Below are 25422 nucleotides of genomic sequence, written 5' to 3' on the forward strand. Positions count from 1 at the left end.
AGAGACACTTTTTGAACTGGAGAGGTTAAATAAAACCTCTTACAGTTTCTAGATGACTAAATTCAGCTGAGCAGTTGGTTACTTTTCTAAATGAAGGGGTTGGATAAAGCCTTCATTACATACACCCTTCATACTAATGATCCTTCCTAAGATGGGCAAAATCATCCGGGACTAGCATGAATAAAATACAGTATAAAAATACATATTTTTGATTTATCCTTACTATTTCCTGATGATTTTATTCAGCTTATGATGCAGTTATTTTCCAAACTGGAGGGAGTAGATAAAGCCTTCATTAATCCCTTCAATACAAGTAATCCTTTCCTACACTGGGGAAAAAAAAGTGGGGGGGGGAGGGGGGCAACAGCAAGAACAATGATAAAAATCCATCATCATCATGAAGGGTTAACACCTGCTTAACTGTCCTCCTCTCCCTCTTAGGATCAGTCGGGTGGAAAAAAAAAAGTGTGTGTGTGGGATAAATGGATGTTTTTAGAACAGGAATTAAAATTGTGGACTGAAGCAACTGACAGTACTATGGAGAATTTTAGGCAGGAAATAAAGACAGAGGAAAAAAGTGGAGAGGGAAAGAGGGAAAAGCAGAGAGGGAAAGAAGGGCACCTTCTATACAATTCTTCTTTATGCAAACTCGACGTAATTGGCCGGGTAGAGTCCAACATGGCCGTCTTTTCTGCCCATACACCACCCCTGTTCATCTTCATCTTCAAGCTTGTCAAACACATCACCTGAAACATGAAGACAAAAGTGCAGTAATGACTGTAATGTCAAACAAAATGTAACTACAACATCTTGAGCAATCAAGACTCATTAAGGCTGCTTAATATTTCCCTAATACTCAAACAGCAAAGATTACAGAACCATTTGTACAGACAGCATTACAATCCCTGCTATAATAAGGCTTTCTTCTCCACTCCTGAAAGAGATCAATGAGCCAGGCTATACTGTTTAACTGATCTCTCCACACAATGCAAACTGTGAAAAACATTAGGAAACAACTACAATAACTGCTTTTCCTCTAGACTGATATCATTCAAACCCACAGCAACTACACTAAACCAACTTTAAAATTCTGCCATCCAACTTACCAACTTTGAAGGATAATTCATCAGCTTCCACCCCTTCATAATCATACAATGCCCGAACAGGAACGCCAGGCTTGTTGGGGTCGTAAGTCCGCTCAACGTAGTCCCATTCATCATCATCACCGCTAACACCATTACTACTGCAGGGGGGATGAGTGGAGTCCAGGTTAAGAGAATATAAATGGGAGAAATTAAGTAAAGTATGAGAGAAAATGTGGTAGGAGAAAATAATGATAAAATGGGGAAAATGCAGAAAGATAAGAATTAAAATATAGAATGCTGGAAGTACACTGTGAGAGAAAATGAAGGAAGGGAGGAAAGCTATGAAAAAAGGTAAGAAAGCAATGACAGAAAATGGCAGGAGGGATCAGAAGGTATTAGGGAAATGGATGAATGTGAGAAAAACATGAGATCCACTCAGCATAGCCAAAACATTCACCATCAATGCCATAACTACTGCAGGGGAGGGAGGGGGGAGCGGATCACAAATTAATGAAGCAGCAACAGGGGAAATAAAATTGAGAAAAGACTTCAAATGAAGAGAATCAGGATTTATTTAAAAAAAAAAGAAAAAAAAAAAAAAAAAAAAAAAAAAAAACTAGAAGGGGAAGGAAAACTGATTAAGATATGGGAAAAAAAAGAAGGAATGAATGTACAGTATAATCGGGAATTAAAAATGGAGGTAGAGGAGCTAAGTCAAGGAGAAAAATTAATGAATGTGAGGGAGATATACAGTCTGCTCACAACAGGTGCTCAAGAAAGGAGTCAAGATGAACATCCACAAGGAAAGAGAGAGAGAGAGAGAGAGAGAGAGAGAGAGAGAGAGAGAGAGAGAGAGAGAGAGTGTGTGTGTGTGTGTGTGTGTGTGTGTGTGTGTGTGTGTGTGTGTGTTAATGACAGGTTGTAATAACATCACACAGTAATGCACCCTCATCTGTGTGGGGCTTGAACCCACCTCACCACTGCTGGTTTTAGACCTGCAGTGGTGAGGTGAGTTCAAGCCCCAAACAAATGAAGATGCACTACAGTACAGTACGATGTTATTAAAGCTTGTTAATAAATAATGTACTGTACAATACAACCATCCTGACTGGCAGAGCTGAAATTCACTACCACTGACACTGCATATGGGTCGGATTGTGTAGACATGATGGAGAAAAAGTCATAATTATGCGAGTCATGCATCTTTTAGACCTACAGTGGCAAGGTGGGTTCAAGTCCCACACAAATGACGGTGCTTTACAGTGCGAGGAACAGGTATAAAGTACATAAAAAAATGGGAAGAAGAATGAGGGACATGGAGAAACGAGAGAAAGGAAGAAAGTACATCGTAAACAGGAAGTGAACAAGGCACAAGAAAACAGAGGAGGAAGAAATGACTTAAAACAAACACAGAAGGAATAGAAGATGACAAATAAAAAATTAAGAATGATACGCAAAGTGAAAGGGAAAAATCAAAGATAGGGAGAAAGGTGTAAAGTATGGGTGCTGCAGTCCCTTTCATCATCATTGTCTACACTAGTACCACTGCAGGGTTGATGAATGGGGTTCATGTTAAAAAGTGTATGCATAAGCTGGGAAGAAGATGCCAGATAGCAGAAGTAGTTATGGCCAGGTTCATTTGAAATGTGAACACAGTGGAATGCAGGCTTAAGCTGATCTGCAGTTCACCATCTTCATTTTTTGGGAAAAGGAGTTGAGGAACACTTGTAAAACCAGACAGCTGAGCAACCTGGTTACAGTAGTATCACCACATAAAGGCATCCCTCCTTAGCACCAGGCATCAAATAAACTGGAAGAGATGAAGGTACATGGCAAAAAGCAGTGAACATGGAACAATCATAGAAAGGAGTAGAAAGAATATGAAAAAAGGACAGAAAAGAATGTAGGGTCATGGGGAATGATATGAAAGATTTGGGGAAACAGCTGCAGAGAGAAAAATGGCAAACAGTAAGAGAATAAATGGAGGGAGGCAGGGGGAGTCTAATGAGGAAAAATGGAAAAAAGTACAAGCAGCATGGAGGAAGGAGATATAGATGATTTGAAAATGAAGAATGGGAAAAAAAGCATGAGAGAGAGAGAGAGAGAGAGAGATGAAGGGAAAACAGAAATGAAGAAAAGTATGAGAGGAAAATAAGGATAGAAAAGAAATGGAGTAAAGGGACGAAAGATAATGGAGAAATTTTATTTTTGTTATTATTTTTATTATTATTATTTTTATTCAGGCTATGGGCACATATACATGCACAGTTTTACAGTAACTGTCAGTCCAACTGTGCAAGGTGTTTTGAACATGGAAGTCTGAGCATGTGGATGCTTAGAATCTGCCAGTTGAAGCATGTGGATGCTCAGGAACCGTGCATCCACACACTCAAACCAGCACATTCGCACCACATAATGCAGTTGGACTGACAGTTAAAACCTAGTGTGTATGTGCCCTATCACATAATGATCTATTTTAATTAGAAAGAACCACTTGCACCTGGGGGATAAGGAAGGTCTCCCTTACCTCCTTCACACGGAGAGGTCCTTCCTAATTCAAATAAAACCATCTGAAGAATAAGATGTGAGCGGAAGAGCATTATTCACCAAAGGAGGCAGAGCAGAATATTAGATGGGCATTTGAGCATCATCATAGGAAAAGAGTAGGAATAACGGATAAAAACAAGCACAGAAAACAGAATAAATAAACCCTTCACTATAATAATGATTTCTCCATTCCTGCTAGCTACAAAATTTTATTCAGTGAAGGAAAGACTGATCAAACTTGAGGTGTTAGATTTAGCTTTGTTTAATGCCTTCAGTATGACAGGTTTCTCCTACACTGAATAAAACCACAGGTAGCAAGAATAAACTAAATAAGGCATCACCATAATGAGAAGGTGAAAAGCTGAATGAGACGACACCAGCCACTAAATAATCATCTAGTAACATGTAGGGTATCTGATGAGCTGCAGCTGTCAGAACTTGCAAAGAAATACATAAAACTAAATAAACATGAAATATTTATACAAAAAAAAATATACAGGAATTAGTAAGAGCTGTGCAAAAGCAAGAAAGAGAAAAATAAAGTAAATAAAACTTCTAACATTCAAATAAAACTGCATCAGAATAATTAAAAATCACACACTAGGGTCATAATTTCGAACTGCCATCTGAAATTATGTGACCCTAGTAAGGCGATTTTTAAAATACTTGTATATAAAACTGAGACACCTTGAACAAAATGACACATGGTAATGTTTGTGTTATTTTAACTACTGTACTTCCAGAATGTTTCACTCAGCTTAAGACAGACCTAATGTACTGGAAACTCAGCTGAATAAAAACACTAGACGGTAGCATATACAAAATGGAAGAGGCTTTATCATATAGACATGGTTAATAAACTGTGAAAATGCCACAAGCAACACAACAACACAAACACAGAGGAACAAAAAAACATGATAAATTTCATACAGAGGCTCAGCAAGCAACACAGATGAGAAAAAAAAGAAAAGAAAAAAAAAAAAAGGTCAATTTCAGACATAATATCGGAGAGCAACAAAGCGATAAAATAAAATCACCGCAGTTTCGTAGATAGTCTGAGCAAGCAACATGATCAAACAGAAATGAACACGATAATTTTATGCACAATCTTCATGAGAAACACAAACAACACACTTGCACAAGAGATTTTATGGTAAAGACAGCCTGCTATCAAGGCCCAGCAGTCCTCCTACATCATACGCCTCTACATGTCACCACTTTGGAGCTGACACCCACCGTCCATATTGAATACATGCTAGGGCTGTCTCATACAGGACTGGTGTATTGGTATTAGAGGGGGTATTTTTACGACATGTCGGCAGGGCTTCTGATAGATCAGTAAAGCCTGATTTAATGAAATTCAAATCCTAAAACTGTTCCCTGCCCCAGTGGGGATTTGAACCTGGGTCCATTAGGACTGCAAGCCACCTCTCTACCGATTGAGCCACCGCCTCCTGAAGGTCTCCTTGTTACCACCAAGTAAATCCAACAATGCAAGTTTTCAGTAAACGTACATTGCCACAACTGCATTTACAAATATTCAGTACCACAGAAGGTTTACCTACTTGAATTAAAATGTGCTCTATTACAATCAAATGCAAATTATTGTCTATTCATTAGTACTCAAAATGGTGGGCTATGAACTTTCACATTTACGAGATAATTAGCTATTTCACTAATTCCTTCAGTGCAATGAGACCTTATTAATACCTTAATCACACTGCCATCAAATTATTTTCTAAGTTACTGTACATCAGCACATCTTTTGGTAAGATTTATTTGCTTTCTGTTTCATTCTTTTTAACATCAAATTTTCTTCAGTTTAGGAGAGACCCCAGTGCTGTTGGGGTTAAAATACTCTCATAACAAATCAAGCACTGGCCATTTTCACTATAATGGTAACAATTTTTCATTTATTCTTGTTATGGTACTTCCACATGATTTTATTCAGTGTTGGCAGGTCTCTCATGATGTGAAGGGGTCACAAACTCTCTATTAACCCTTTTACTAAGATAATTTCTGTATCTATGTTGGCCATCCTATGATTTTCTTTTTGTAAAGTAATTACTGCATATTTGCAGGCTGAAACGTACAGAAATGACAATGATTAGGTGGATGTGCAGTACGTCCTTGAATGCAAGATCTAGAGGGGAGGGGGAGGCTAGGATTACGATGGAAGAGTTAAGAGGAAGGATGACTAGAGTGTATTGGTGCTGTGATGAGGAGAGGTAGGTTGAGGTGGTTTGGGCACATGGATGTCAACTGGGTTCAGAAAATGAGAAATGTGAACACTGGGGGAAGGGTTGCATGAGACAAACCGAAAAAGACGTGGGAAAAGGTCACAGTGTGACCTTGGAGAAAAAGGAATGAATAGAGAGGCTGCCAGAGATCAAGCAAAATGGAATGCCATCATCAGGTGACCAAGGCTGACGCATGCAAGAATGCTGGAGTCTTTATAAAGAAATCAAAACAAAGAACTCCTCATGCTAATGAGGCTAGAAATTGTCCCTACTAACCCATTCAACTCTCACAGTGAAGGAATTCAAGCAGTTAGCAAGCAGGAAAAAAAAAATCAGGCAGACAAACATCAACAGGCAACAAGATTATACCATACTATAATGCAAACAATTCCTTGGAAAAGCTTGAATGAGTATATACCTTCTCTGTACAATGATTTTTGCTTTTTCTTCTTCTTAATGCTGTAGCCTCATTATAAATACTGTGGCATCTCTTCCTTAACAATTTACTATGCTTATTACATCTTACTATTTCTTATTATTCTCTTTTAAGTTATTTACATCTTTCGAAAACACAGATTGCTTAAATGGCATACAACAATACAGAAAAATAACAAACGCTGTACAAAAATAAAATGGTAAGGAAGAGGTGCCAAAAAACAATCCAAAGACTACAAAAATAGTACAGTATTCTTACAGGAAGTTTTCCACCACCTTCTCCTTACGAGCTTAATTGTACATTTGGAACATTATGATTTGTCAATGGTACTTGTCTGAACAATGGTGATAGACACTCAAACATACTGAAAACACTAATGTACACAATAATACCGAAGTGCAATGTACAAAATAAACTGCCAAGGAAGAAATGCCAGTCTCCAAAGCTGACAGGAATTCAATCCACAGTTCCTGCTCAGCCTCATCTTCCACCCTTGACTGGAGAGAAGCATTGCCAGGGTTTCATATAAAATGAAGGCCTGTGCCCTGTGTTAAGATAGTACAGTAGTTTGAAGCTTTGATATATAGTGTGAAAAACTGTTCACGATGCATGTTACTCATAAGCCCACATTCTTGTTGGTTAAACAGCCCCGTCCTGACTGCTTTTCCACCACTGACTCCCCCCAATCCCGACCAATTTTGGATTTTTTTTTTTTTGGCTCAAACCTCCGCATTTGGTGAGAAACATCGAAAATTCAAAGAGAAATCGCTCACCTGATGCTTGAAATACTCAATAGAGGTAGCAGTACCCCTTACCTTACTGGATTTTCTATCAGGCTGGCTCCAAAGAAAACGAGTTCTATGGGAAGGTAACTATTCCACACCACTCATAAACGGTATTTATTTATTTATGTGGTACGAATTTATATGTAGTATGAGAGTATACTGGTTTTCACACAGTACTATAGGCAATATAAGCATTGTTTCACACACCAAACACATCAACATACCTGGTCTTTTTTGGCGACATTACCTGATCATCATTTCTGACTGTTTCTTCCTCTAATGCTATGTAAATACGCTGTCATCGATTAGGAAATCACTCTGGCCCTGAATTTCGTACCGTGGCACGACATGTCTTTACTGGACAGGTCACTGGTAACAGGTGAAATGCCGAGAAAATGGCCCGGGGGAGGGGGATCATGTTGGGTAATGCATTGTCCCTGCCTGGCATCTTGTTGAGGAAGGTGTCCGGTGTATACGTACCAAAAATCAAGCGCGAAAATTGAAAATTGTGCAAATTAGGGTACTTGCAATTGATGCGTGTTTATAAACGTCAATGGGACTGACACTGACAAAAAGTGTGGATGTATATATACGTCAACAGGACGTAGCAGGTTAAGAAAGCTCCCTAACATCTTTTCCTAGGCGAGTCAGTTTTCTTATTACATCTTACTGTTATATAATTTCTTCTAATATCACCATACCCTGCATAAGTAATGTACAAAAAGACCATTAGCCAGCCATAACAAAAAAAATATTATCATTAGGGAAGATGTGCAACAAAGCCTCCTTGACATGAAATAGGCCATAGTGTCTGGTAAAGCTCCAAACTACCAACAGGTTTTCATTCAGTATGAAACCCGGGCTATGACTTTCCTCCTGCCAGTGGTGAGAGTGAAGTGTGAGCAAAAAGTAAACCTCACAAAGGTACTGTATTTTATTTCTGGTACAGACTGGCACTTTTAGTCAGGTTAGGAGAAATCTCTGACAAAGGAGAGATTTAATACAATCTCCATTAACCCTTCACTATAATGGGTCAAGGGAAAAAAAAAAAAATCATTGTACTTAAGAGGTTAATGATGTTACTACTACTCAGCATATTATATGGAAGCTTTATATTCTGTAAAACACTTTGCATTTAGAAATATATAAAAAAATGACTATGAAATGAGATGAAGTATCATTACAAATAAAAGTATGGCAGCTTGTATGCAGAAGGATCCATCCAGTACCAATAACTAGGTCCTAAATAAAAAAAAAAAAAAATGAATATAAAAAAGAACAAAATTAACTGGCATTCCAGTATGGTTCTTGTCACAGCTGGTTGGGGTGTGGGTTGGTGGTGCCTGGTGTAGGCTTGCTTGTTAAATTACAACTGTTCATTTTCTTTCCAACAACTAGTTTCACATCAAGTTCTGACACTATACAGTACTGTCTATTAACCTGGCCCAACACTGTACTTCCATCTCTCTCTCAAATGTTAAGTTGTAACAAGAAATTAATACAGAATGTGAGAGTAATGTGAGCTGCAAAAGAATACACAACTTTGCCAAGTTAAGGTGAATGAGCTACTTGGCTTCTCAATATATTTATACCACCTGCCAAATGTAATTACAGTCATCCTGCAGTTGAAAAAATTAACTCTACCTGCAAACACCCAATAACAACATTATATCAAAACTGAGACATAAACCCTATAAATCCATCATCTAAATTCCGTATAATGATAAGGCTTCTTAGCACCAAATTCTCATAAAATTGAAATGTAATTATAATATGTCTGACAACAGTACATCAAGGACTATACACTGAGACTGGAACTTATCTACCCAATTTATAGGGAAGTCCATCCATCCATCCATCATCCAATCCTATGTTGCCCCATGAGGAGCGTAGGAGCCCGGGGCTAGGCAGTTGGTCCTGACATTTAGGATGAGAGGAAGTCCCAGTTATCAAACTTTTTCTCCATCCTACAATTAATGAAGGTCACTTGCTAAACTGAGTTATCTATGACAAAATTTTTCTGTTTACTTACTGACAACTGAGGTGTACTTCATTAAAGAAACTGAGCAGCCTATTCACAAGTGAGAATTTTGCAAGATTTCTTTACCAGGGCATGATCATATAGTCAGAACTGTTCATAAATAGTTTGCTATATGGTACAGTACTTCTTTAAAGCCATTCCTATTATTAGAAAGCTCTCTCTGATTTGGGCCAATATTGCAATTTACAAAATGTGTTAAAACAGCTGTTACTTTTCCGGCCATGTTGTCAACTATACTTTGACGAAGGTACAACTTAGCTCTTATAAAAGAAATGCATATAAACATGTACAGTTGGGGGCTTGAGAACCTATGAGCTGTGTTAACCAGCTTCTCTTCATAGCACTGTTACTAAAGCACAAGCAGACACTATTGATATGACCTTGCAGCAATAAATTAAGCTGTTTAGCTTTCTTTTGCCCAGGCAAACAAGCCATCATCAGATACCACCAATGCCCCTATACTTTCATTATGTCCTCTCACGCTCACTTTTGACTCTGTGGTTCCTCCTCCTCGTCAAAAGGATTACCCGCCTCCTGTGAGTCCTGTGGGTCGCTGAGAAGGTTTGGGGAGAGAGAGAGAGGGAGGAGGGGGTCAATCAATATAGGGGGTAATAACAAACCCTTGCTCCACCTTGTGCAACTAACCAGGAGAACTGTAGCACTTCGAGAAGCTTTTGTTGGTAATTATCATGTTTAGCTGTGCAGTCTTATTTATGACATTACTTAAAACAGACCTAACAAGACCTAACCTAGCCATGAGAACCTCATGCTTCGGTACCAACCTGGGCAAAGAAGGGCACAATAAATATATGGTTTTCACAGTTAGGTGTCTTTTTGGACTCAATTTATGTACTAGTAGCAGTGGTGGCAGCTGCAGGTTAATCTGAAATGTGAACCTGGTGAACTGGAAATTGAACTGACCATTCCACTTTGGGGGGAATAATGAGGGAGCTGAGAGACATTTTTATAACAGAGTGGGAGGGCTGCTCTGTTAAATCAGCAACCACATGAAGGCATAGCTCTCCAGATCCCTTTATGTGTGTGTGTGTGTGTGTGTGTGTGTGTGTGTGTGTGTGTGTACTATTCACAAATAACACTGAATTTAAACTGAATAATTACCCTTTTGTCATTTTGCATCAGCAGCACTAACTATACAAATTCAAAGAGTAAGTTTTAATGATTAGCGAACTTAGCTGAGAATAATATTTCTTATTTCATTCTGTTACACCATATTACTCTACTTTGTGTGCATTTATTAAGTTCACTTTCAAAATTATAGTTTATCACCAGTATACAGTATACATTACTAAGTACTCCTGCTAATATGGACACAAAAAAATCTCATACATGCTGTGTCTGTCATACTTGGCAATGGTTGCCAAGATGTCAAGAGATGCCATATAATTAACTTACTTTTGGACGACTACCAAAACACCAATTTATATCTAAGGCTGAGCAGCACTCCTTTCACCACATATGCTTAGAAGGTGAAATTACCTAAAAAATACAGATATGGAAGACTTGGGAGGCTAATTATCATCAGTAAATGTAAATCAAGCTTAAACAACACTGCCACTTCATAATATTGAAGGGAATAATAAACCTTTTAATATGTGTTACTACGGCAAAGCCTGGGAGCAACTATATGCAAAACAAACCCACATCAAAGTTGCTAACAATTCACCCAACACATGTGAAGTCAAGCTGCCACCATCATTAGCACAAAAAAAAAAAAAAAAAAAAAAAAAAAAAAAAAAAGTCAGTGTTCATGAGGATTTCCTATAAATATTGCACAGCATTCAGCTAATGACTGACTCTATCACATACGTTTATGAGAAGCTATAGAACGTTGTAAATGTTTTTGGTGTATCAGATAGTGCCAGGATTCCAGGGGCTTGAATGGTGAGCAAATGCAAGCATGGCCCATTGGACTGGACAAATTTGAGCTGTCTGGAAATTGCTATTCCTCATCCTGCTCTAATGCAGGGAAAGGAGATCCAGATGATGATGAAGATGCACAGAAAATACCATGAGCAAACATGTTACCAGTATACTTTTATTAAACATCAAAAAGTGTATACTAAACTGTTCATTATCTAAAATGTGAAACCTTGCCTAAAATACTGTATCATAATAATGTGGAAAAAATAATCTGATTTCAATCTCAGGTCCAAACTGTAACTGAGGTCCTTGATACCAACTGCACTTTTACGATTTTATGAATTAATACTGTACAGGAAAAGCCCTCCAAATCTCATCCTTCAATGTAGTAGAGCAAATGTAAAGTCTATAGTGTCATCAGTAAAGAACCTAAAGTCAATAAAGTTATCAGTAAAGAACCAATATTAATATTAATTTTTCAGTAGTCCTTACTGACAGCCTTTAAATACTTACACTGCTCACAGGCTTTCTGTGTGAAGTGTCTGCTATGACAAATACATCTGTATAAACTCATTCATAACATCTACACTGTACCGAATACTTAAACCTTTATGCTCAACACTTGAAAGTGTCTTAATGTTCGTATTTATGTAAACACCAACTACTGACCTTACTGTACTTCTTCATTCAAATCAAACCTGACATACCTGCTAGTACAGAAATATTAAAATCCTACTAACTCGTACAGTATTACATTAGGTGTGGCACCTCCTGCTTTTGTCCTTCATTTTCCTATTTTTACATTCAGTACTACCATGCAATCCATTTACTACTAAAAAATATTAGGATGATGATGAAATATCATTAGAGTGATTATGAAAATTAAATGGGTTATAATGATGATAATAATGAGAAGGCTAGATGATGATTATACTGCCATTAATGGCAAAGGTCTTGGATGATGACAATGAAATAAGGACAAGATGATAGAGATGATGATGATGAAATAAGGTTAAGATGACGGTAAAAAGATGACAATGCTTAAAAAAAATGAAAGACAAAAGAGATCTCAGATGATAAGTGATAAAAGAACACTAGGCTGATATGACAATGATGACAAAAATGCATGAGCCCTTCCCAGTGCTCACCTGATGGCCGAGTGCCTGTTATTGTCCGCGGATTTAGACGCTGGCTGTGCTGACGTTGTGGTGTGGTTGGCTGGCCCTCCCTTGACCCCCGTTAGAGTGACATCGCCACCCCCACTCACTGCACCCTTAACACCCTTCTTGCTGATTCGGTGCAAATCAGGCGTGTACTCCTGTAGGTAGCAGAAGTTAAACTGGTTACCAAACTGGTGTGGTATGGTTTCAAATGTGGCTCTACGTTGTGGTGAAGAAGCTACATTGGTTATCAGACGAGTATAGTATGGGCCCAAATGAGATCTGATTTTGTGGTAAAGGAGCAAGCTCACAATCAAATTGGTCTAGCAGGGTTGCAACTGTGATGTGCTATGAGGAGCTAAATAACTGGATATCAAAAGAATTAGTGGAAGGTTGTAATTGGTCTTTAAGGCATGAGAGAACTAAACTGGCTGCCCACCTCTCAAACCCTATTAGTCATGTCACCACTCTCACTCTCAATGAACCCTTCCCACCAATTTTGCTGAAACAATTCATGTCTGGCCTGAACTCCTGTAGGTAGGCAGGGGAATTAATAAGGCTATATAATGTGGTGTGCTGGAGGAGGGGAATGATGGCTACATTGGTTATAAAATTAATTCAGTCTGGGTCCAGGCGAGGCTGTATATTTCGATGAAGCAGTTAACTATAGTAATTATCAATAGAGTCTTATGGATCAGGTGTGTGACAGCAGGACTGATTTTCTAATGAGACTAATATGATGGGAATAAAAGTTAACTGTATCCATTAGTCTCACTGTTGAATTACTACTGACTTAACCTAAACTAATTTCCATAGCCTAAAAAAAAAACAAGTTAGTGACCTATACTCTGGTTTTTCAGAAATTTATGTGGCCATAGTTTGTATTTTGAATCTGTACCATAAATCAATTAAGTCTACGTGCAGTGTTAAAATGTGAAGAGAGAGTTAATATTATTAAATAGTTTACAGCTTACCACATGATAGTGATCAATTGGTAAATGCTGGTATTTTACTAAAATGTACATACAGATCTACAGAACATAATGCTGAGCTATATGGTGCAATAATTTCATACAAGGTATGTACAGTATAGCTTGTGAATGCTAAAAAATCAGTCTCATTACATCACATACTAACCATGATGAAAAATGGGTAATGAAGGCTGATAAATTATAAAATGGCAAGAAGTCTTAATATTCCAGTAAAATCAGCTTATTTCATAATATCTTTTTGAACAACAAAGTATACATTTTCATGAACCTCTTCAGGAGGTCAACTTCATTCTGATTACCACCAAATCAAGTTTTTTCAGCAGAGGCATCTTTTGCTCATGGAGTTAGTAACAATCTCTTTGTCAACCCCTTCAGGATGACATTTCTTATTCCATTCTCGTGTTACCACATGATTTCATTCAGTATAAACTGAATGGGTTAGGTAACAACTGCTGGAGGCATTATATAAATGGATGAAAAATTAGATATACAAGTAGTTAGATGAAGCATTATTGAGACTCGGTGATCTCTAAAGTCAGGTGAGAATAAAGTGTACTGCCACCATATCACACACTAAATCGAGGTGAGATGAAGTACAGTACAGTATTATGATTATCTGACATGCCATTATTAAGTAATATTTCCCAATTATCCAAAACCTACAAGGTGCTCACACAACAGTAAATACTAACAGTGAATCCCATGTATTACCTGAACTTTAGCACACGGTAATTTTGTTGTCTATTCTTGCTACCACCTGATAATTTTATTGGTTAAGACACATTATCAGCAGAGGTGTTAATAAAAGCTATATCTCACCCATCTAGTTTAAAGTCTGTCCTAAGGTGATTAATGCTGTCTGTGGGGAAAAAAAAAAAAAAAGGTGTGTGTGTGTGTGTGTGTGTGGGGGGGGGATAACTACATCACCAGAGTAAAGGTGTCATAAGGCAGTTGCTATATGACCAGAAAGTTTGATGTACAGGCCTAAAGCTGGAGGGGTCAGATGTAGTCTTCATGAACCCTTCCAAAGACATCTTTCCCATGCACAGGTGCTCTGAAGATGGAAGACTGTATGGGGAATGTGTCAGGCAAATCTATGCGTCAGCAATCTGGTTATATTTCATATGTAGATATGTAGAGTCTCTGATAGCTATAAACATTCATGTGTAGACAGCATATCCATAATTACCAAGCCAAGCTGACCACTGACAACTCTGCATTACACAGGAAGGAAGTGAAAATGCTTATCAACAACTGCACCACTAACTTTAAGTGATGATGTGATCGAAGGTCTGAGAAATAACAATACGAGGGATATTTTTCACTTTAAACGAGCATTTCCAATTTTCACATTAACAGATTATTACAGTGGAAATACATGATGATGATACTCAGTCATAGTACTATATAGGAGAAAAATTTACAAGCACTTACAACCATAGCTATAAGTTTGCACTGCACAAACATAGTTTTTTTTTTCCTTCTTTTTTTAATGATGCACAGGCAATACCACCGTGCAAGCATATTACCAGTATATTGTACTTTTATTAAACACCAAGGAATGTATACTATATTGTTCATAACCTGAAATATGCCTAGCCTGTGACTTGTTAGTGGGGTTTATCTTGTCTCTGAAAAGTTAATGCATAGTAAATCATAATGTAATACTGTACTGTATCATCTCTACTGTAACATCTTACTGTAATGGCTAGGTTACCTATAAACATTAGATTTGTACAGTATATATATCAATATTATTAATGAAAAGAGTATTTGCTTGGAACATGAGTGAGAAGAATAACACCTCGTTTTAATGGAACTCAATAGACCAGACATCGAGTTTAACAGACACTACAAAGCCACTGGACTTCCGTCTGCTCTAACAAACAATGTCCGCTAAACAGGGCGCAATATGTGTTCCACGTAGTGCAACGACAAGGATGTGAAAACAACTCCAAAAGGACAAAATTATCGGTGAAGTTAATGCAAAATGGGTACATTTTTCATTTTCAAAACTAGAATATGCTATCATATTCATTTATTTTCAAACGTGCTTAAAATCTCACCTCAGGAGGGTCATCGGACATAACAGATTTCTGGCTTTATCATATCAAGCGTACCCCTTATTAGTTTGTCATAGGGAAGTTTTACTGCATTTATGCATGTCACCTGAAAGTAACCATGTACAGCTGACCCCATCTGAACTCAGGGGAGCATTAGGGTATACCAATGGTCTGGCAGGTGTACCATGTGATAACCTTGATATATTCAGATGTCTGTTGGTGCCATTAACACGAGTGAAAAGGATGCTACTTATTAGCTGAAACAATCAAGTAACTGCAATGTATGAATGTCATTAAGTATTGCTAGACCTCTGCTACAACCTTACATTATCCAAATCTCAAATACAGTACAGTATATTCTTTATATCGGTGGGTGGTGCTGGGATAGCATTTTATGGATACACTATTTCTATGTGCAAATCTAACAATTATAGGATCCAAGTATTTCTTTAATGAAACTGGCCTTTCCATTTTTCTAAATTAAATTGTAAATCCCATATGCCTTCCATTCACAATTTTGGAAGTACAGATCTAAGCAGAGACTGTCATACTGTATATATAATCCTGCCATAAATCAACAGACATCATATTCTATGTAAGCTGAGAGAGAGAGAGAGAGAGAGAGAGAGAGAGAGAGATACTGTATTCCCACAATACCCTTTCAGGACAATGGAGTGAATCCTGGATAACACAGTTCAGTACAAATAACCCCTAAATGGCTGCCAGCATTGAGTAACGCTTTACCATAAACGTGCTGGTGATGTCAAGTTTGCACGAGCTATAGAAAACTGCGAACAATTATGGAAGGGGAATGAAGATCTCTGGCATGTTTACCCAACTCTACTCTACCATCCCAGGCACTTAGGTGGTCATCTTTTCTTGGATGTTTTCATGTTAATGGCACATGCGCAGTGAATTTTATATCTTCCACGAATCATGGTGAGTCACAGGATGGGTTTAGGACGCTAAAAGAACACACTGCTGGGTGCTCAAGATGATTCTCTTCACGTACATAAGAAAAAGAAATCGATTTTAGAACTCTGAAAAAATCGTCCCAGAGCTGGCCAGGTGAGCTCGCACATTTCTGAACCCATGGCCACTGAGGGGCTAAGGATGGATTGCCTGCTTACTAATGTAGTTTTATAAAATACATATTTGTATCACCTCCTTTGGTCTTTAACTTATGTTTGGCAGTGCTGTTAATCCAAATGGGGTATTCTAATCACTATACCACTAGACAGTAGCAATATATATAAACAATCAGGCTATAATTAAATCTGGGCCTTTGTGAGACAATGGTTACTTCTCTTACAACATAAGCCTTTACTCCTACCTGAATCAACAACATATCTAATTCATAACAAAGTACTGTACTGTACTTCTCTCAAAGCTGAAAAGGAGAAAATGTTAGTTTGAGCACTTAACTATACCTTAAAGACACCAATCCTCGTCCTCGGAAAAATACCAAGCATATGAATCCCTTAGCCTAAAACATGCATGTCTTATCTAAAATACCCTATGACTCTCATGAAAAACAGATGAAGAAGCCACAACATGACCCTTCTCTCATGGCATGCACTCAGCTTCCCCAAATTCCTGCAAAATCAAGGTAGGACTGATAACACATGACTGAAAATTATCCAAAACAAAACTCACATTTTCCTTCATGCACTCTTTGTCTAAATGTTCCTGCAATGCTCAGGAATGGCAGTAGGATAAAATTACACTCATCTTCACCTTTTCACCCTTCCAGCAGTTTACATTACTTGCAGCAGATGCAATGTTTAAAGCAGAAGCAATATTGAAAGCAGAAGCAATTTTGGATGCACATGCAAAGCCAAGCATAGTACGTCCTCGTTTTAAGTCACATATTGTTATGTAGAAGAATTTTACTGCAGGTCCAATTTGGGGTAAAACTACAGTCCAATCTGGGGTAAAACTAATAACTTAATAACACTGATTATAATAATAATTTCTCCCTACGTGTCAAGTGGGGTTGGTGGAGAATTAGTGCCCCTCCCTGTAAAAACAATTAACTCTAAGCTCTTGGCCACCCCGTTTGGGATACATGGCATCTGGCAATGAATGAAATAATAATAATTATAATAATAATAATAATTATTATGAAGGTATAATTCTTCCATTTGAACACATCATAGGCCTAGAAATCAAGACTTCCAACACTATTTTTTTTAAAGAATAAGTAACTTCCTACACTTTAATACTACCTGTATACACTAGTTGACTGGTCAGTTTCTCTAATTTGCAGTACAGACTGCATGGAGTAAGTAATGATAATTTGAATTAAAGTATAGAATGCATGGAGTAAATCATGATAATTTGAATTACAGTATAGACTGCATGGAGTAAACTATGATAATTTGAATTACAGTACAGTCTGCACGGAGTAAATCAATATAATCTGAATACCTCCCTGACTTAAAAATGAGGACTGCCTGTAGTGTGTTCAAAGTGTGCAATGGCTGCCAAAGTTGTATAGCTCTGGTATTTACATTTGTTATATAATGTTGTTGAGGGTACACTGTACAATAGGGAAGAATTGGAGGAAGAATAGAATGACTGCTGATGAGAAAAGGAAGAGCGAGAATGTGTGTGTGAATTGAGATAGTGGTGAAATTATGTAGGGAGAAAACTCAAGGAACAATAAGAAAGAGGAAAAGCTAATAATATTTACAAATGAGGAAAAGGGCTGAGAATTAAAAAATGATACACTTACAAGAGGAATGAAATGACTAACAAAACCTGGATGAAAAGTTAGAAAAGCAAAGAATCATCAAGGATATAAGTGTTGATGATTTTTAAAAATCCAGTACTATGGCAAATCTGACACTTACTCCTGTTACTGTGAGAAAAAATTATTTTGCTGCGGAGAAATAATAGAAATGATTACAAGTCATGATAAATTATCATAGGAAGGGGCAGCCTATAAAGATGGGAAATTGTACAGGAAGAAATTAACACTGGAAATTAAGAATATGGCATCGGAAAGATGAAGGGATAAAAAGAACAAACATCCATAACACACACCTATTAATCATACTGATATGCAACTTTGTGATTTTCTGTACATGAGATGCTGTATATTGTGGCTCTCAAAATTATTTTCTCCTATGCTTTTTGCTTACACGAGGTTTTCATTAACCCCGCTGACACATTGCTAGCTTCCACATTTTACTCTTGCTAACTGCAGATAAATCTATACAGCTCTATATATTTCTCAACTGTGTGGGCTGCATCTTCATAAATTCCTTCAATATGTGGAGACTTTCAACAGTTTAATACAATCGCCTGGAGGAGGCAAAATTCATGATAATTGGGTAGGGAGGGTGGGAGGTGTGAACACCAAGGGTAGGGTTGCGAGGGGCAGACCAAAGACGTGGGATGAGGTTATAGTGTGTGACCTCAGGAGTAAGGGACTGAATAGGGAGGCTGCCAACAATCGAGCAGAATGGAAAGCTGCCATTAGGTGATCAAGACTGATGCAAGCAAGCATGTTGGAGCATATATAAACAATACGAACAATACTGTAATATCATCACCTTCGTCATCATCTAATCCTACGTTGCCCCATGAGGAGCATAGAAGCCCGGGGTTGGGCAAGTTGGTCCTGACATTTAAGATGAGAGTGACCAGCTTCACTTATCCCTGAGTGGCATTATGTGAGCAATAAACCCCAACCATCCCTTGGATATACACCTGTACGAGCTCAATCCAACTGGAACGCCTTTATTACTCACTAAACCACCAGGCGCCATAATTTGGTTATATGGTTACCACCCAACATAGTGAATGGTTTCCTAGTGTACAGGAAAACATTTAGCTTGTCACTCAGTGCAGAGGTACCCATCGGCAGAAGGGGGGGGGGAGTGTAGAGTCACCCGTAGGCATGTGGAAGAGGAAAGAAAGACAGAGAAGAACGGATGGAAAAAAGGAAGGACAAGAGGAAAGGGCAGTCACCCAAGAGCAGCACTACACTGAGTGAGTGGATGGTGTGTGCCCCCCACCTACCCCAAAATACTGTAGTACTGTACAGGGATCAAAATAGGATTCTGCTGTGACTACAAACTGCACAACATCACATTGTACAGGACTTAAAAACAGGCAGAGGAATATATAATAAAAAATATACAGTGATGGCAAAACAGTAACAGAAGAGAGGTTATGATGATGGCTATTCTACAGTGAACGGCATATACGAGTTAAAGAACAAGGTATTCGGAGTGTGATAGTTGGGCACAGTTAGGAACACAAGTGTGCCTAATATTTCGCGTCTTCTACATCACACTTTATCTGCTGACAAATATTCCTAGGCTGGGAGATGATTGGTATGTTTCTCTGTCCACAGATGAGTCTCTTTAGTGTGTGGCTTTAGAAAAGTACAATATGAACATAATAATAATAATAATGAAATTATAATAATAATAAATACAGTAATAGTGGTTGTTCTTTTGTTTCTCAAATGAACCAAAACTAGTACCCAAAACCTCAAAACAACATGGCTATTGATCCATTAACAGTACCATGTCAGAACAGTGGCACCTGCTACTGTACATGCTAAATAACGAGAACATCCACTCACTTGATGTAGTGCTGTCTACTTCTTCCTTAGCCTTTATCATTCTTTTTCTGTGCCTGCCATCCTTTCTTCCTATTTCTCCCATCTTTCCTGTCACTTCTTATTGCTTTTCTTTCCTTTATAGGTGGCTTTACACTGAGTGACAAGCCAAATGGTTTCCTGTAAGCCAAGAAACCATTTACAACGCTGGGTGGTAACCATATTACCAAACCATATGTGCTCCCTACGTGTCAGCAAGTGGGTTGGTGGAGGGTTAGTGCCCCTTCTCATAAAACAAATAACTCAAAGTCAAATGGCCACCCCTTACGGGATTATGGCGTCTGGCAATAGATAGATAGATAGATACAGTGCAAAAGTAGGTGTGTTTTTGTCCCTGACTATGCATGATGATAAAAGAGAAGGAAACGAAAAGGTGTGCGGAAAAGAGATGGGAACAAAAAAGTGTGCAGGTCTCACTAAAAATATGAGGCATAACAGGTAGGAGATACATACAGATAAGTGAAGTAGTTAGCTATAAATATTAAAAGTTTTAAAAGACCAGTACCTTAGAGAACCAAGTACAGTAATGACTTTCTGGTTGTATTATCAGACTGAAAGCACTAAGGTGTGGACAGACCCCAAATTTTTTACAATAATTTCCAAAGCATTTGATGACGATGTTTCTTTTTGGCAGTGCTCACCATCCACTCACTCGATGTAGTGCTGCTTTGGGTGTCTTCCCTTTCCTCTCATCCTTCCTTCCTCTTCTGTCTTTCCTTCATTCTTTCCCCTTCCTTCTGCCAAAGGGTGACTTTACACTCCCTCTTCTCTATTTCTTTCCTTCATTCTTTCCCCTTCCTTCTGCCTATGGGTGACTCTACACTAAGTGACAAGCCAAATGGTTTCCTATATGCCAGGAAACCATTCACTATGCTGGATCGTAACCATATAACCAAATTATTGCGCCTGGTGGTTCAGTGGGTAATTAAGGCGGTCCAATCGGATTGAGCCTGTGTAGGTTTATATCCAAGGAATGGCTGGGGTTTATTGCTCACATAATGCCACTCAGGGATGAGTGAGGCTGGTGACTCTCATCTTAAATGTCAGGACCAACTTACTAACCCCGGACTCCTCCACTCCTCATGGGGCAACATAGGATTGGATGATGGATGAATGGATGGATGGTAGTAAATGAGTGGCTATCACTGACCATGGGAGGTACCATCATGAGCAGGAAGTGTGACTACAAGCTTGGTAATCACACACATAATCATTACTCTCAAGCAGGAAACATTCAACCACAGGTACAGTCATTTTGTGATCCTTTTTCTGTGACTGTACATAGAGCCCAAGTTCAAGCAGCGGGATTATTCCCCCGTACTAGACTCAGACAGATCATATAGTCCTGCTAGGGTTACAGGAGAGCACTACTCCTCCCAGCAAAGGAAGCTACCTGGGCACGGCACAAATTACCTCGTGATCTCGAGTTACACACTTTACCACTTAGCCACCCCTCTCCCTGTAGTTCAAGCAAAGACTCACAGTGTTACAGATCTTTTTACACATCACAATTACCTTTTTTTTTTTTTTCCAAACAGCTTCCAGCAACTGTTGTAAGTAATTAGTTGATTTTGGCACCTGATTTAGCTTCCATGCCACAGACAACATCAGCTGTATCATGGCTGGCCTCAGTACAGGGATTCTTTATGAGTAGGCATGGCGTGCTTTTTATTTAATGCACATGTGATGATAATGTCTAACCATTCTGTATCATTGCTGACTACACTTCATACTGTGGAATGCTGACTGACCACACATATAAATTACTGGTGTTCCACAAATGGCCATAAATAAATTAGACCTTTGTTCAAACCTTCATGCTAAAAGTTTTAAATATGTGCCTGTCGAGTGAAAATTAATGACGAGAGCATAACGTGGGTGTGAAAATAGACATAACGTAACTAAGATCCGAAATGTTGGAAAGAAAGTAAAACACTAACAGAACATTCCAGATTTCCCCTCTATGAAGAGTAGGGCTCTGAGGCTAGGTAGAAAGCATTACTGTCACCATCATCATCACCCTGACCAATTTATCCACCATAGGAAGAGTCCAGAAAACAAGGAAAGTGGAAGCATGAGAGTGACAGAGGGAACTATCACCAACAAAGAAAGCAGAAGCAAGTTAGTGGAAAAGTTTGTAAAGGAGATATAATGCTACCAAAGTTCTGAGTAGGAAGGATAAAACATGTTAGTTGAGAGTACTGTAAAGGCTAAAATAGTCCAGGTAAAGGAAATATACAAGAAGCATAGTGATCTTTTTAGTAGAGTGACTTACAGCAGTTCTAATTCTATTCTTGTTACCTCCTAGTCATTTTATTCACCTGAATGGGAAACATCTTATGGTGATGGGGTTAATGAAGGCTATATCTAATCCCTCCAGTTTGAAAGGTCTCTCGTTAGCCAAATAAACTTCAATGAGGATTGCAAGAACAGATTCAGGAACATTACTGAAATGCAGAGTTAATGAATGGATTTGTAATGACAGAATGTGAGCCAACAATATCTCAATCATGGTCCAGGGGAAAGGCAGCAATGGTACATTTTTCAAGAGATTTGTAATGGCAGGATCTAGCCTTAGGATTTCAACCACAATCCACAGTAAAGAAAATAAATGCATGTTAGTGGAGAGGTCTGCAAAGTAGATATGTGATCCTAAGATACTTCAACCACAATCCACAGTACAGGAAACAAAAGCATACGGAGTGGTTTATAAAGGCAAGACTGCTCTATTTCAACCATACTCCAGAGGAAAGGAAAGGAAGGCAAATCAATTGAGAAGTTTGTAAAGAATGTTTCTAAAATATTCAGGCCACTGTCCAGATAAAAGGAAATAATAAGCAGGTCAGTGAGAGAGGTCTGTAAAGGAAAGACGAGACTCTATTTCAACCACAGTCCAAAGGAAACAAAAGCATGTTAGTTGAGAGGTTTGTAAAGGCAGGATGTGAGCCTAAGGTATTAAGTGTAGTGTGGGGTCATACAGGCAGGTCCTCCCCGACGGTGCGCTGGTTGAGGAGTGTGATGGCCCCCTCTGGGATCTGTCCACCTGCCAGCCGACGACCCTTGCTGCTGATGTCCCGGAATTCTTCAGAGTACTCCTGTCCCCGCACATACACACACGCACACACACATGCAGGACAAGTTTACAAGGTACACATGCAAATATACAAACACATATACAGTGCAAATATGCACACACACACACACACACACACAAATATCATGTAAACATATACACAAATATGTGGAAGTAATGTATACACAAGTCACGAAGGTCACATACAAAACATACATTATCACATCATCCAGTCAATCATACAATCAGACCAGCCCACATACACAGTTATGAGGAAATATTAGCCATGCACATCATGACACACACACACAAACATACACACACACCATGCACGGGGGTGGCCACGCAGCAGGAGAAAAAACAAAATAACAAAATAGAAAACAAGAAAAAACATCATAATACACTATTTAAAAAAAAAAAAAAAAAAAAAAAAAAAAAAAAAAAAAAAAATAAGCCAGTACAAAGGCATTAAAAAATTCCTAAACTCTGAAGTAAATATGGCAACAAAAACCAAATCCAACTTTCTGTGTCTATGTTGAACAAGGCAAGTGTTTGGGCAAAGCTGCAAAAGCAATTACAGTGGTATCTACGACTGTAACAATTCTGACAAGCATTTCCAGGGTTAGTTAACACACAAAAACAACACAGGAGTTAAGACAGCCAATGGGTACTCCCTTTAAAGCAGTTTATGTACAGTGGGAAATTGTTGAGTACTTTAAAACTACTGTATCTGCATTTATTAAAGAGAAAAGATATCTCTCTTAATAATTTTTAAACACATTTAACTAAAACAGAAAATTCACTTATTTTCAAAAATATTATTTGGAATGAAGTCATTAATTACATTCTGAAAGAAAGAAAAGTTTACAGTTATTTGTTACTGCACTGATTACCAGCCAAATGAACAAACAGTACTAAAAAATAATCATACATAAAACTACCATTGGATAACCATTACAACTGATTTGACAAGCTCACAAATTTCCTACCACACGATGTTAGTTTGGGACAACACTACAGATAATCAATCTGACAACTAAACTGCGAACAATGCATGACCACTACATCAGCTACTCATGCAATATTCCACATAAAGTACTTGTGTTCTGATTTCTGCATTAATTACAATCCTCAATTAAAGACATTCATTTTTGTATTGAGTTGCTCATGAATTTGAAGTTTGATGTATGTCTTTTATCTTAATCCCTCAATGGTGAACTAAAAGCATGTCTCCCTCAAAGCTGTTTCTCTTACAGTAGTCTTTTGTCTGCACATATCCTGGCCTTTAGGTGAGGACTGACTGAACTATCACAATCAAAAGTCTGTCGACAATTCCCTGCATACTGTGGCAATAGCATGTGTTGCATGGAGAGAAAGAAGGGGGGGAAAAAAAAAAATCAGTGCTATACAGTATATATGATGAAATGCAATATTAGGCCATATATTAATACCTATATAGATAAATATATATATATATATATAATATATATAAATATATATATATATATATATAAAAGTGGAAGGAAGGATACAGTGTTATTCTGGAAGGAATGAAAAATATGGAAGACATGACAAGATGCTGGCAGAGGATTGTCGCAGAACTTTTTGCTTGTGACAGCACATAGGAATGCATGCAACTGACGCTGCCTGGTGTTGGGATGTGGAGGGCAGTGCAAGAAAAAAAAATAAGCAGACAATGAGTATTTCTATGCCTAATGAAAGCAAATTACAACTTGGTATGGTCCAGAATGGAAATGGAAATACTTATGCAATTCAGAAACATCTTGCACTAAAGAAAAAGAAAAAAAATGTAGTCATAAGAAAAGAGAGAGAGAGAGAGAGAGAGAGAGATTATCTTTTTCAATTTAAATCCTGTAAACTAAATTTAATGTTAATTTTGACATACAGACTTTTCATTGCTATTAATGATTCCAGTTCCATTCTCGACTTGTTAATGAATATACTGTATTTGGGGTGTGATGGCTTAAAGCGATGATGATTATCCATCCATCCTTCCATCATCCAGTCCCATGTTGCCCCATGAAGAGCGTAGGATCATCAAGATAAATAAAAATATTTTATTTTTTAAAATACAGATTATAAATAAGAATCACTGAACAGATCCAAAATGGCAAAAATATACAACTAATGTTAAAATTCCAGAAACATTCTTGACCAGGTCATTAAGACTGTGTACTCTGTAAACTGATTTTCTTGTAAATATGAAAATCTATTGTATAATGAAAAATACACCATGTTTTAATTTTTAATTTTTAATTTTTTTTTTTTTTTTTTTACAAGAAATGTTACCAAATAAATTTAACTCCTGCTTCTTCTTCTTCTTCTCTTTTTTTTTTTTTTTTTTTTTTTTTAACAGGAAATAAGTTACCAAATTAAATTAGCTCCTGTGTTTCCATTCAAGCAGGTCTTTATATGAAAAAAAAATATTACCCATTATGAAGCAGCATCAGATCCCTTTACTT

The 25422-nt window shown here is 37.8% G+C and overlaps 1 protein-coding gene across 1 annotated transcript in view; it reads right to left on the reverse strand.

Annotated features, from left to right (window-relative positions):
* Positions 1–574: 574 nt before the first annotated feature.
* Synd (protein kinase C and casein kinase substrate in neurons protein Synd) overlaps positions 575–25422 on the reverse strand; it is a 52236-nt gene continuing 27388 nt past the window's right edge. The window contains exons 10-14 of the mRNA XM_080268251.1: positions 22845–22961; positions 12164–12333; positions 9622–9687; positions 1107–1240; positions 575–746 (exon numbers count right to left, since the gene is read on the reverse strand). Of these exons, the coding sequence (XP_080124377.1) occupies positions 640–746; positions 1107–1240; positions 9622–9687; positions 12164–12333; positions 22845–22961 (594 nt within the window). The 3' untranslated portion in view covers positions 575–639. The remainder of the gene's footprint in view (positions 747–1106; positions 1241–9621; positions 9688–12163; positions 12334–22844; positions 22962–25422) is intronic.

This window comes from Coenobita brevimanus, chromosome 27, assembly GCF_032717465.1.
Source record: "Coenobita brevimanus isolate Jiangsu-jjx chromosome 27, ASM3271746v2, whole genome shotgun sequence".
In the NCBI taxonomy this organism is placed as follows: domain Eukaryota; kingdom Metazoa; phylum Arthropoda; class Malacostraca; order Decapoda; family Coenobitidae; genus Coenobita; species Coenobita brevimanus.